Here is a 13,336-nt window from a genome sequence, read left to right as displayed (position 1 = left end):
TACAGCTTGATTTATACATTTTCGGGAGACATAATGCATCAATCAATGCACATAAGATTTACACTGGTTCAATCTGGAAGGGCAAGATAACTTGAAGTGGGGGGTTTCAGGTCATAGGTAGATTTTTAAATGTGCTGATTGGCAATTGGTTGGAAGAGTTATTATCAATAGAAAATAATATCCAGGTTACAATAAGGGCTTGTGGGGACCAAGATTCTATCATGCAGATGAAGCCTCCAGGTAGCAGGCTTCAGAAAGAATAGATGTAAATATTTCTTGTCAGACTTAAAGTCTGTGCTGATGTTAGTTCCCGCTAGTTTTTCCTAAATTCCAAAAGGGAGGAAGGTACAGTGAGGTGTGTCTGACCCACGCTGCTTTCCATTATGGCCTACGCTTGTTTTTCAGGTTAATTTTTGAATGCCTTTGGCTGAGAGAAAGGGTCCATTCAGATGATTGAGGTCCTTAGAATTTTATTTTTGCTTTACATTCTTCCTCTTCCAGCTAAGGTTTGCCAGAGGCAACAACAATGTCTACCAAATTTTTATTTTGTCCCATTTCATTGTCAGGGTGGCATGGCTACCTGACTGAGATCTACCTTGTCCCTCAGTGGGACCTCCTATGGCCAAGGGATATAGAGTCAAAAGACTTATAGTGAATTAAATGTTCTAGGCCAGATAGGAATGGACATGGACAAGTATTCATTACCCCTTAATTGTTTTAAGTAAAAAGCCAGCAAACAAAAAGCCAAGGCCAGGTTACAAAATAGACTTATCTTTAACGTCTATGCATTGAGCTACTATAATCTTGCTTTTAGTTACAGACTTATAGCAATTAGATACATAAAACATAAGCATTGCTCTGAAAAAAAATTAATATATACTGGCTGGGCGCAGTGGCTCACACCTATATTCCCAGGATTTTGGAAGGCCAAGGTTTGTTGATGACTTGAGCCCAGGAGTTTGAGACCAACCTGGGCAACATGGCAAAACCCTGACTCTAAAAAAATACAATAAGGCATTGTGGTACATGCCTATAGTGCCAGCCACCTGGGAGGCTGAGGTATGAGGATCACCTGAGCCCAGAAGGTCAAGGCTGCAGTAAGCCATGATGATACCACTACACTCCAGGCTGGGTAACAGAGTGAGACCTTGAGTGAGTCTCAAAAAAGAAATAAATGAAAATAAAATTTAAAAATGCATATATGTCTATCTGCACAACTCATAACTGGGAGTTTTATACCCAAAAGGCTTTGTCACAAGGTATCTTTATCCTCTCAGTAATTATTTTCTTTTAGTTCTACAAAATCATAAAATTCTTTATGATTGGGGTGGATGAAAAGGTGCCACATAATAATTCAGAAGGCAAAATCTTTTGTTTCACCAGCTGTTTAAGCATCTGTGTATTTATCCTTGATTTGGGTGATCTGAACTAACTCACTTCCTTCAACCTAGCCCTCACAATCTCACACACCCACCTCGTCTGCAACAGCCCATAGACCTAGAGGAAGGGTACCTGTATAGTCTTAACAGCAGGGCATTTGCAGTGAAAAATAGATCATGCCCAGTGGGATCCCAAATGAGAGATTTGCATCTCTAGTCTTGAGAATACCATGATTCCGGTTTCCTTGGAAGTAAAACAAGGAGAAATAAATAACATTAATAGTTTGTCAATCAAAAGAGTATTTGTGTGTCAGAATGAAAAAAGGAAGCTATTCCATTAGGGATTCAACTAAAAATATGAAGAAAAAGTATAATCTGCTATTCTTTAGAGGATTATTATAGCCAAGAAATAATTCATGATTCAATCTGCATTCAAAAATAAAAGTTGGGGCTGAAATCTAGTAACAAGTGTTAAACTTTTCCTTTGAAAAAATTATAGTAAGGCCAGTCTGTGTGTAAAAATAAGTGTTAGGCATATTATATTTGGCCTGATTGTTTACATAAAGTGCAGCAAGAACTTGACTTATCATATAGGCTCTTTTTAAGTTGACTTTGCTGGAAATTTACCCGAAAATATGTTATTCTAGTCAAAGGCTTGGTAAAATGACCAGTGTCTCCAATTGTTCTGTTCTAAAACAAGACTCTTACTAAACTTATGCGAATAACTATATTGTCATAAAACCAGAATACTCACGGTTTCCAAATTTTGGAGAACTTGGAGAGAAAGATAAATTTCATCATAAAATCATACTTCACTCAATTGCTCTAAAGAATAAATAATTTAGAAGAAAAATATTTCCTTGACTCTCTAACCAGAGCATCAGCCTTCCAAACAACATGTCCTTTGTTCACCTAGAATTGCCATTTATAGCAATTGGTTGGAAGAGTTATTATCAACAGAAAATAATATCTGGGTTACAACAAAGCAGTTCTTGTCATATGAGAGCTGTTTATCAGGCACTGTAGAATCTAGCAGCTCCTCACAGAGTTAGACTCAGGGGAAAAGAGCACTCTCTGCACATAAGTATCTCCTCTTTGCATCCTCAGGTAGCAAGATCCTATGTAAACAACTTTTATTTTATTATAGAACTCTTTGGGGCACCATTATTTCTACTAGCAAAGGGGTAGCTTCAGTTAACATTCCATAACAAGGCAGTAAATTTCCTCAACTGGAAATACTCTAGTCCAGTATTTTTCATTAGGAAGTGCTCACAGTATTTTACCATAAGCCCTAATAAACACTCCACAAAGGGATATGAAGTGGAGAATTGGTTCCTACTAGCCCTTCAGCTTCTACCCTACATTCTGTAGGCTCAGGCAATCTTACTAGTTTCCATTTAGTGTGTCCAACTAACAGTCCTTAAAGGGCAGATTTACATGACTTCAGTTTCATAGTACTAGACAGGAGAAACGCCCCCTAATCAGATACAATACCCATTTTCACAAGACATTTGGGTAAAGGAGTTAAAATTACCTTTCATAAGAGCTGTTTAGACATCTTAAATTTCATAGTCCTATCGACCTGTATAATTTTATGTTCTGGTCCCAAGAACTTTTCTTTTCTACCCCTAGACCGTTTTACCTTTTCTGGTGAAAAAGGATTTGGGGTCCCAGCAGAGGATTGAGCCAAGGGACTTGGGCTCTTTTTTTAATCTCTGTCTTAATTTACCTCAGCACTGCCCCAGGCAATGTCAGCTTCCTCATTATAACCTTTGCCTTTTGATGTTTCTTCAGTTTCCCCAATCTGGAGCAAATGCAGAAAACTGGTATGGGGTCATTTAATGTGGGAGGACCTGCAGGGGTTCACTTTGGTCCACCCAATCTTTGATAGTGTTGTAAAAACTTTTGTTTCAACCCCATCAATTTTCATTTTATTTATTTCATTTCTTATGAACCATCCAAATATTTTCATCACCCTTCTGGGACAGGAAGATGTGGGAAAGTTTGAAACTTCCTAAAGACTTGTTGAATGGCTTTGACCAAAATGCTGATAGTAATATGGACAGTAAAGTCCAGGCTGAAGTGTTCTCAGATGGAGATGAGGAACTTATTGGAAACTGGAGAAAAGTTGATTCTTGCTATACTTTAGCAAAAAGACTGGTGGCATTTTGCCCTTGCCCTAGAGATCAGTGGAAATTTGAACTTGAGAAAAATAATTTAAGGTATCTGGTGGAAGAAATTTCAAAATAAAGCTTTCGAGAGTTGACCTGGGTACTCTTAAAAGAATTCAGTTTTATTAATTCACAAAGATATGGTTTGAAATTGGAACTTATGTTTAAAAGGGAAGCAAAACATTAAAATTAGGAAAATTTGGAGCCACATGATGTGATAAAAAAGAAAAGCCCATTTTCTGAGGAGAAATTCAAGGTGGCTGCAGAAACTTGCATAAGTAATGAGAAGCCAAATATTAATCACCCAGACAATAGGGAAAATGTCTCCAGGCCATGTCAGAGGTCTTCACAGTAGCTCCTCCCATCACAGGCCCAGAAGCCTAGGATAAAATGGTTTTCTTATGCAGTCTTTGGACTTGGTCCTCTGGGTCCCAGCCACAGTTCCTAGAAGGATCAAACATCCACTCAGGCCATTGCTTCAGAGGGTGTAAGTCTCAAGATTTGGCGGCTAACACAATGGTGTTTGGCCTGCAGGTGCACAAAAGTAAAGAACTGAGGTTTGGGAACCTCTGCCTAGATTTCAGAGGATGTATGAAAACACCAGGATGTCCAGGCTGAGGTATGCTGCATGGGTAGGACCCTCATAAAGAACCTCTGTTAGGGCAGTGCAGAAGAGAAATGTGGGCTTGAACCTCCCACACAGAGTCTCCACTGGGGAACTGCCTAGTGGACCTGTGAGAAGAGGACCACCATCCTCCAGATCCCAGAATGGTAGATCCATTGACAGCTTGAACCGTACATCTAAAAAAGCCACAGACACTCAATACCAGCCCGTGAAAGCAGCCAGAAAAAGGGCACTGTACCCTTCAAAGTCTGAGGAGTGGATCTTCCCAAGACCATGGGAATCTACTTCTTGCATCATTGTGACCTGGATGTGAGACATGCCGTCAAAGGAGATCATTTTGGAGCTTTAAGATTTGGCTACCCCACTGGATTTCAAACTTGAATGGGGCCTCTATTTTTTTCATTTTGGCCAATTTTTCTCATTTGGAATAGGTGTATTTACTCAACGCCTGTACCCCCGTTGTATCTAGGAAGTAACTAACTTGCTTTTGATTTTACTGGCTCCTTGGCAGAAGAGACTTGGTTTTTAAACTACCGGAGGTAATACTGAGATTAAATTTACCAAATTAGTCTTAGCAAAACTACTAAGATCATGTGAATTAAAAAGCATCTGAGGTAGCTTCTATCAGTCTTAAAAGCACTTTTCTTTTAGCCAAGTGATTAGAGATCCTTCATATAATTTGGTAATGAAATATCACTTCTACATGACACATATAAATATATAGCTATAAGAGATATACAGACTAAAGCAGATCCAAAATACTTTTCATTTGCTTGTTTTCAAAAATTCTGTTACTTAGTTTCAACTATTAATTTAAAAAGTTAGGTCAGATGCCATGGCTCATGCCTGTAATCCCAGCACTTTGGGAGGCTGGGGCAGATAGATCACTTGAGTCTACATGTTTGAAACCAGCCTGGGCAACATGATGAAACATCATCTCTATTAAAAGTACAAAAACATGCGTGGCTTGGTGGTGCACACCTGTAGTCCCAGCTACAGGAGGATTTCTTGAGCCTGGGAGACTGAGGGTACAGTGAACTGAGATCGTGCCATTGCACTCCAGCCTGGGTGACAGAGTGAGACCCTGCCTCAAAAAAACAAAAATTAAAATTAAAAGTTAAAAGAGCCAAAAAAAAGTTGAAGGAGAGAGTTACCATTCCAGGCCTTCTCAAAAGAGAGAACAAACTGAAGCAGAAGGGCATAGGTTTTGAGATATCAATCTGTATAATTTCAAAAAGAAACAGATTATAGAATTCAAAAATTTTAGAGTTCTTACATTAAGAGTAAATCAATATTTTTTATAAAATCTTGTTCTAATCAATTCCAGCCTATCTTTTGGTGTTGCATGAGTGTATTTTTAATATCAAATTTCAATTTTTAGAAAAACTATTATCACTCTTTTTAATTATAGCTGATTTAATCACATAACATTTTTATAAATTCCTGTTTTACTAACCTTATTACAACTTACACAGACCATTCTTGGACTTTCTGGTTTGTTCTAAATATTTCTCTTTCTTGAACAACGAGTGATTTTATTTTAGGACAAAAACTCACCACGCAAAATTCTTTCTCATATGATATTACTTTTCTTTTAAGCTTTCTTACCAAAATACGTCTTTATATCTATAACTTTCTTTACATCTGTTATTTCCTGGTCCCTTTTATCTCATTTTATATATAATCCTTAAATAACCCCTGAATTAGACAAAATTATTTACCTTTGAATAAGAACACTTTAAACCTTAAGAAGAATCTGCCCACAACTCTTGAAGCTCCACAAAGAAACAAAGAGTGAGAAATGCCTTTGTTCTGGGTGCTTTAAGGGGTTCAAGTCATTTGATGTCTTTTCTAGACTATTTTTGGTACTACAGATAGTGGAAGGGGAAGAAGGATTAGGGTGGAAAGAAAGTAAATGAAAGAACAATTGTCTTTTTAAGACAGGAAACTACAACAGAAACCGAGGGCATAAGTTGTTTGTTTTCTTTTTTTCAGCTATGAGGAATTTTAGCAACTTCAGAGGCCTGGATCCTCATAATTCGGAATTCTCATTTGAATTTGACCAATTTGGGTAGAGTTGGTCAAATCGGATGAGAGAAATACCAGAACAACAAAGAAACCCAACAATACAATTACCGAGCACTCTAATACTAAGGAGAAATTAAGACTAGCTGGTTATCAATTTTAATTTTTAGTTATTAAGGAAAATCTCCAAGATAAAAAAAACAAAAAACAAAAAACAAAAAAACAAAACAAAACAAAAAAACCAATTCAGGTACTTATCTAGGAATGAGGCCCTGGCTCAAGACTGCTGTCTACTAGAAGCAGGAAAAAAAAAAAAAGCTCAAACTTGCCTTCCCTGTTGGAAATTAGCTGAAATTCCAGAAAGGAGTTGAATATTCTCCACTGTTCATAGAAGCAGGAAAACTTGCCTTATTTGTTGGAAGCAAGTAAAACTCAAAAAGAGGTGTTGTAGAGAAAAATAAACTTCAGATCTTGACCAAATTTTGGGAGATCAGGGATTCCCTGGAGTGGGTGGGGGCTACCAAACCTCAGCCATAACGATAGCTCAAGCTGGTACAAAGCAAAGGTCAGGGGCACCTCCACTCAGAATCCCTCCGTGGTTGTCAATTTTAGTGAACCCAAAAGTATCTGAGTCAGGTCTCAATCAATTTAGAAAGCTTATTTTGCCAAGGTTAAGATGCACCTGCAGTACAGCTTCAGAGAGGTCCTAAAAACATATGTCCAATGGGGTACAGCTTGCTCTTAGACATTTTAAGGAGACATAATACATCAATCAATACATGTAAGATTTATGTTGGTTCAATTGGGAAGGGTGAGATAAAGCAGAAGCTTGCTGATCACAGATAGATTTTAAAATGTGCTGATTGGCAATTGTTTGAAAGAGTTATCAATAATAAAAAAAAAATTTCTGGATTATAATAAGGGCTTGTAGAGGCCAAGATTTTATCATGCAGATGAAGCCTCCAGGTAGCAGGCTTGATAGAGAAGAGATGTAAATGTTTCTTATCAGACTTAAGGTCTGTGTTGTTGTTAGTAGTGGTTGGTTATTCCTGAATTCCAAAAGAGTGGCAATATAATGAGGCATGTCCAACACCCTCTTCCCATCACGGCCTGAACTTGATTTTTAGGTTAACTTTGGAATCATCTTGACCAAGAGGAGAAGTCCATTCAGCAGGGTGGGGGTTCAAATTTTATTTTTGGCTTACAGAACCCACACACTGATTCATAAACTGCCATCTTCTCACTGTGTCTTCACATAGCAGAAGAGAGAATAAATCTTTGTCCTCTTTTTAATGCCACTGAACTCATTCACGAAGGCTTTGCCCCTGTGACTTAACCATCTCTCAGAGGCCCCACTTCCTACTACCCTCACCTCAGAAGTTAGGATTTCAACATGGGAATTTGGATGGAACACATTCAGATCACACAATACACCTAAGCCAAAATTTATCAATTATTTTGGGAAAACCTAAATAGAAATTTACGTGAAAAGGACCTAGGAATTTGAATAGCAATCTTAATATGAATCAAAACTGTGATTGGCTACAAGATAGTTTGGCTATATCTCTAGCTATGTTTATTTTATATTAAATACCATTTGTGGAAATTCTCTCTTCCCATTATAAACATTCTCAGAGCATACTCTTGAGAGTACACAATTTTCACACAGTTTTATAAATCAGGTAGTACAAATCAAATTTGGGAAAATAATTTATTCTATTTGACATTTTAAGAAAGGAAATTAGATGGATCACGATACTATTGCTTTTTCCCTAAAACATATGGGTTGCCTAACTTGTTTGGTTTTATTCACAGAGTGAAAGAAATCAGTGGCTATTCTGACTCATGTCTAGTGCTAAATAATTTCTATATTTATAAAGTTAGTCCTACTAGTTTTTAGCAATAATGTTCTTTAAATTTATTTCAGCAACAAAGTTTAAAGCAGATTTGTTGAAAACGGTTCTTTCATGCTTCATAAAGAATTTTGCTTAATGAGCATATTTCTAAGTTCAGAGAAACATAGAAACCTAACTTGCTATTAAGCAATTGTCTCTCACTTTTACTTGACACACTTGTGCTTACAGTATGTTGTCATAACATCCACATCAATATCTAAACTTGCTGAACTCCAAAGTAATCAAAACTTAACGACCTCTAGTTTGTAAATAACACTTGACTTTTCTCCCCAAGTGCCATTAATATTAATATCTAATATTCATTGAAAGCTTACAATATTCCAGTCATTGTCTCAAACATAAAAGAATCCTTTTAGGCGGGAATGTTGCTATTACCCTTTTCATAAGAGAAAACTGAAGCACAAAGAGTTTTTTATAATGAACATAACATTTCAGGCAAGTCTTTTTTTTAGATTTCTATCATAATTCTCCAATTTTGTATACATATTAAAATTTCCCCAACACATATATAAATAGAAAACAAACTTCTGATAGGGAGAAAATGAGTGACAGTATCTTAGTTTGGAAACCACTTGCAGGCACTAGTTATAGAATCAAGACAAATGTCCAAATCCCTTGGTTTAAAATAAATTCAAATTTTGTTTGAATATAAAATGAGCTAGAAAAAAGAATTTTCTCTAAAATAGACAAAAACATCAGAAGAGCTGACAAAATGATGATTTTTCTTATAGGAAATTATTGTTATGTTGCCAAAGCTTGAAGAAAACATTTGTTTTGCTGGGTAATTTCATACAAATCTTTGCATCCAAATCAACAAAGCATTTATATGCAATAAGCCATTTTCCAAAAGTGACTTCCACACTTATCTGGCTTAGAAGCCTTGTAAGAGTGAGCATCGCCTTTGATCCAGAAAAATAAATCCTGCCACAGTATGTGTGCCTGAAAAATTTTAAGATTATGTCTTCCATTTATGTACCTCAAAGCCTGAATCAATAATCCTGTTTAGGCACTTCCTCAGTTATAAAACCAACTTCTTTAAAGCAAGAAATTATCAATAGATCAGGTAGTATGGCATTAATATTAGACCACTTCACTGCAGATAGGAACAATTTTACCAGGACTGCCTTATTTTAAAAACTAGTGTATATGCACATACATCCACATACAAAAATTCCATACCTTCATCTTGGAAAGACATCTTATTCCATGGGTTTCAATTCTTTTCTCAGTTTCTCCCATGTTGCTCTTCAGAGTGTTCCAAGCTATTTATGTTTTAAATCTTGATATATCTTACTTCTACCCTTTTAAGCAAACAAAAAAAACCTGTCAAATTAACTACAGAATTGTAAAGCATCACTGTTTTGAAGTAAGTGCTGCAAATGAACAACATAATTGAAATCCACTCTATTACAAAAATACCTGGAACGCTTTTAATACAGATTAGAAAATTGTGGTGTTAGAGAAGATTTAGTTGTTGGTTTTCTATTTCAAAAGGTACATCAAATAACTTTAGTTACTCTTTAGTGAAATTAAAGACATTAGAATTGTTTGTTATGATCTCCTTGCAAAATAATGGTCATGTGGTTAAAGCAAGGCTTTTTACTTCTTTAGCCAAAATAAATAGTACCAGAGGACTTACATGAAAATTGCTGCTTTTAATAACACACGTACTTTGATTTGTGTTTGTGCTAAAAATTTGCTTCAGCAAGCCTACCAAGGCTCAAAAATCTTTTTTGGCCAGGCTTCCTTTTCAAGTTCTTTGCATTCCAAGACTTCCCTAGAGTCTCAGGAAGGGAAACACTTTCTGGGGCACTGCTGATAAATGGAAGCCTGGGGAGACATGGAATTTTAATCATAAAAATAGCCTACTAAAAATAACAAACAATTCTTTGATCTGAAAAATAATCCTACAATTGTAAATTAAGATCTAAGATTTAGGAGATTAAACATATAAATGGATATCTATATGTAGCTATAGGTAACAGGTATAGATATATGTGGAAATATATGTAAATATATATAATATACAGGCACACATTTTTATATGTAAAACAAAAAGTTGACTTAAACTCAAATAAATTCTACTAATCCCATCAAAGATTTTGTTTGTTTTACATCTTGAAACTAAGGCAATATTTTGAATCAAAACAAAAGTATTTCATTTTGACAAGGTTTATTCTAGCTTCCAGAATGACTTCTTAAAAGTATCTCCAGCATTAATTAATTAGTCCTATAAACAATATCCATTTAACAAGTGATCCTGAATGGCACTAATTTTTTAAAAAACTAACTGCTTTACCTCTATAAAATGTGCTGAATCTCAAACACACACTTTAAGGCAATAGTCACTGCACTATTGTGTTTGAATTTTGTTATGTTTACAAATTCTCTCACAGATACAACAAGTATTTATTGAACATCTACTCTGTGCCAGTCATGGTACCATGCACCAGCATTCAGCAGTGAATAAGACAGCCAAGTATGTGGCTATGGAGAATATAAACTAGTGAGAGAAGTATGTTTCTGTGGAAGATACTTGGACTCAGATTCCAAAGAACTTAAACTTTTATTGGGAAAGATAAAATTCTTAAATAAAACACATTGGAATAGAACCCGACATTGTAGGAGGAAATGAAATTTGCTTGACATGTAAGTGGTGAAAAAAATTCACAGGTTATTGTTCTCAACTGCCCTCATTTCTTTCTTCTCATTCAGTTGGAACCCAATCTCTCTTCCCTTTTCCTTTCTCTTTCTGCTAAGCATTATTTTAGCCCAATATATCACCCTATCAAACACTAAGGGAGAGAACTTATTCTTCTTCCATGTCAAAACTGTCTTCATTCTTCTCTGTGGCTCAAAATATTACTATAGGCCGGGCGCAGTGGCTCACGCCTGTAATCCCAGCACTTTGGGAGGCCGAGGTGGGTGGATCACGAGGTCAAGAGATCGAGACCATCCTGGTCAACATGGTGAAACCCCGTCTCTACTAAAAAAATAAAAAAATACAAAACATTAGCTGGGCATGGTGGCGCGTGCCTGTAATCCCAGCTACTCAGGAGGCTGAGGCAGGAGAATTGCCTGAACCCAGGAGGTGGAGGTTGCAGTGAGCCGAGATTGCGCCATTGAACTCCAGCCTGGGTAACAAGAGCGAAACTCCGTCTCAAAAAAAAAAAAAAGAAAAAAAATATTACTATATTAAATGTCTATGTTTCATATGCCGCCAGAGGGCATAGAAGATGGAGTTAGTGCCACAGAAAATCACTGCATACGGGAATTCTATATAGTTCTTTCCATGATCTTAATTGTTACTTAATTTCCATGTTACTTAATTGTGACATTAAGTAACCACCTAGAGCAGGTTGTCTCACCATGTCTGGAAGATTTGTTTCAAAATGTTTTAACATATTGAAAAACGTGTTTAAAAACATATTGTCTTGACTGAGGTAAGAGGTATTATTTAAGGCTAAGCACTTGAAAAGAATGAAATGAGATTAAATTAACCCTAAACTTTCCCTAGTTTTCCAATCTATATGGTGAAAATATCTTATATTTTCAGATATATTTCAAACATTTTTATGGAGGAAAATAAACAAATTAACAAAATCTATTCCATCTATTCAACAAAATCCATGAAAGCCAGTAGTTAATATCAGTCATTGCGGTCCCCCTTGGCCCCAAATCAGGAAATCATGTGTGTTGTCTTTTCATCTTCTTGAGGTTGTGCCAGTGCCAGCTATGTGAACAGTCCTCTTTTGTTAGCACAGCATTGTTTACACAGTGACTTGTGCTCCCAGGACCACAGAGTGTCACCAACAAATCCCCGTCAATCATCACTTCTAATGAAAACGACGTGTTGAAGTTTTAAGTGGAGAATCATTTTATTTCTCTAACTCCTTCTCAGCATTCAGATGGGAACAGGTAATGCTTTAGTATGCTTTCTCACACAAATGTTGAATTTCTCCCATGCCTACTGGTCACAGCTCTATTGTGTTGTTTGTTTGAGGTTTTTAAAAACACACAAACAAGAGGAAAGCTACCCTCTTAAACTTTTAAGTGCACAGTACAGAATTGTTAACTATATACACATTGTTAAGTAGCAGATCTCTGGAACTTTTTCATCTTGCATGACTGTAATTCTGGATCCAGTGAATAGCAACACTGGGATTTTTGACTCCTGTTGGTTTCCAGCCCCGAATGACGTGTCTCAATCACAAGATAACACAACATTTTAGAAAACAAATAAACATTCGTGTTTGTGCTCTTGCCCGGTGTTAAGTAGACTGACATAGTTTGTGATTGTTAGAAATCAACTGGGAAAAAAAATGCATGCATTTAATTTTACCTTATTCTCAACTCTTGAATTAATGAAATAAAGGCCTTATTTTACAGAAAAGTTAGTAGTACATACATGAAGAAGACTTAGGAGATCATCCTTTCCCTGAGAAAAAAATTTTTTTGAAATTACCAGCAAAATTTTTATGAAAATCACTTATTTCCAGGATCTTGAAATGGCTCCTAGCTCTGTGAGAAGAGAACAGCCTCTTGGGTGGTATCCAGCTGAAACAATTTCAACCAATATTAATCCAAGCAAGTACGTGCCATGAATTACATGTAGAATCAACAATGGCTTTTTGTATTTTGTCTACCAAGTTGTTTTACTTCTATTGGTTCATTTTCACCAGAAATCAAAGAATAAAATAATGGATTCTGCAAATCAGTCTTACAAATATAAATATTATTTTACTTTCTACATTAACAGGCGGTACTGTACTAAGAATGCATTGCTTGAAGAAACTATGGAAGAAACCTAACTGAGCCATAAACTGTTACCCATACATGTGATTTCACCATGCAAAGCAACGATTAGAACTCACAAAAACACAAGTAAATCCCTTCATCAACAATCCAACAATAAAAATACCTACCCTATCACTTTAGATAATGTGCTAATTCTAGATAACAGACCAAGAAACAGAAACGTAAAGTTGAAACCTGAAATCTGTGTTTAGGGAAATTGGTTGTAAATATCATCAGTGTCACACATCACATTAAGTAATTCTAGAGAATGAATAGATAATCATGGGGATAACCAGAATTTTCCACACTTGATAACAAGATGCCCTTCTTTAACTAAGTAGAGTTCTAACACCTCTACGCCCTCTAGTCCTCAGTCTTGGTGTCCAAACCTCTACTGCCAAACTGTAGTGAGAACCTTGCTAA

At 36.2% G+C, this 13,336-nt stretch overlaps 1 protein-coding gene across 4 annotated transcripts in view; it reads right to left on the bottom strand.

Moving 5' to 3' along the window:
* The window catches only part of SLCO1A2 (solute carrier organic anion transporter family member 1A2), a 60,570-nt gene extending 50,899 nt beyond the window's left edge, over nucleotides 1-9,671 (bottom strand). The window contains exons 1-2 of one of the 4 annotated variants that reach the window (XM_032287748.1): nucleotides 9,536-9,671; nucleotides 9,296-9,417 (exon numbers count right to left, since the gene is read on the bottom strand). In XM_032287748.1, coding sequence (XP_032143639.1) covers nucleotides 9,296-9,355 — 60 coding nt within the window. In that variant the 5' untranslated portion in view covers nucleotides 9,356-9,417; nucleotides 9,536-9,671. The other 3 variants (XM_032287767.1, XM_032287777.1, XM_032287758.1) reach the window with 3 other exon arrangements.
* Nucleotides 9,672-13,336: the final 3,665 nt, after the last annotated feature.

This window comes from Sapajus apella, unplaced genomic scaffold (genome assembly GCF_009761245.1).
Source record: "Sapajus apella isolate SASKATOON/1434 unplaced genomic scaffold, GSC_monkey_1.0 scaffold2, whole genome shotgun sequence".
Taxonomy (NCBI): Eukaryota; Metazoa; Chordata; class Mammalia; order Primates; family Cebidae; genus Sapajus; species Sapajus apella.
The sequence above is the reverse complement of the archived record's forward strand: the minus strand, read 5'-3'. Positions and strand labels throughout refer to the sequence as shown.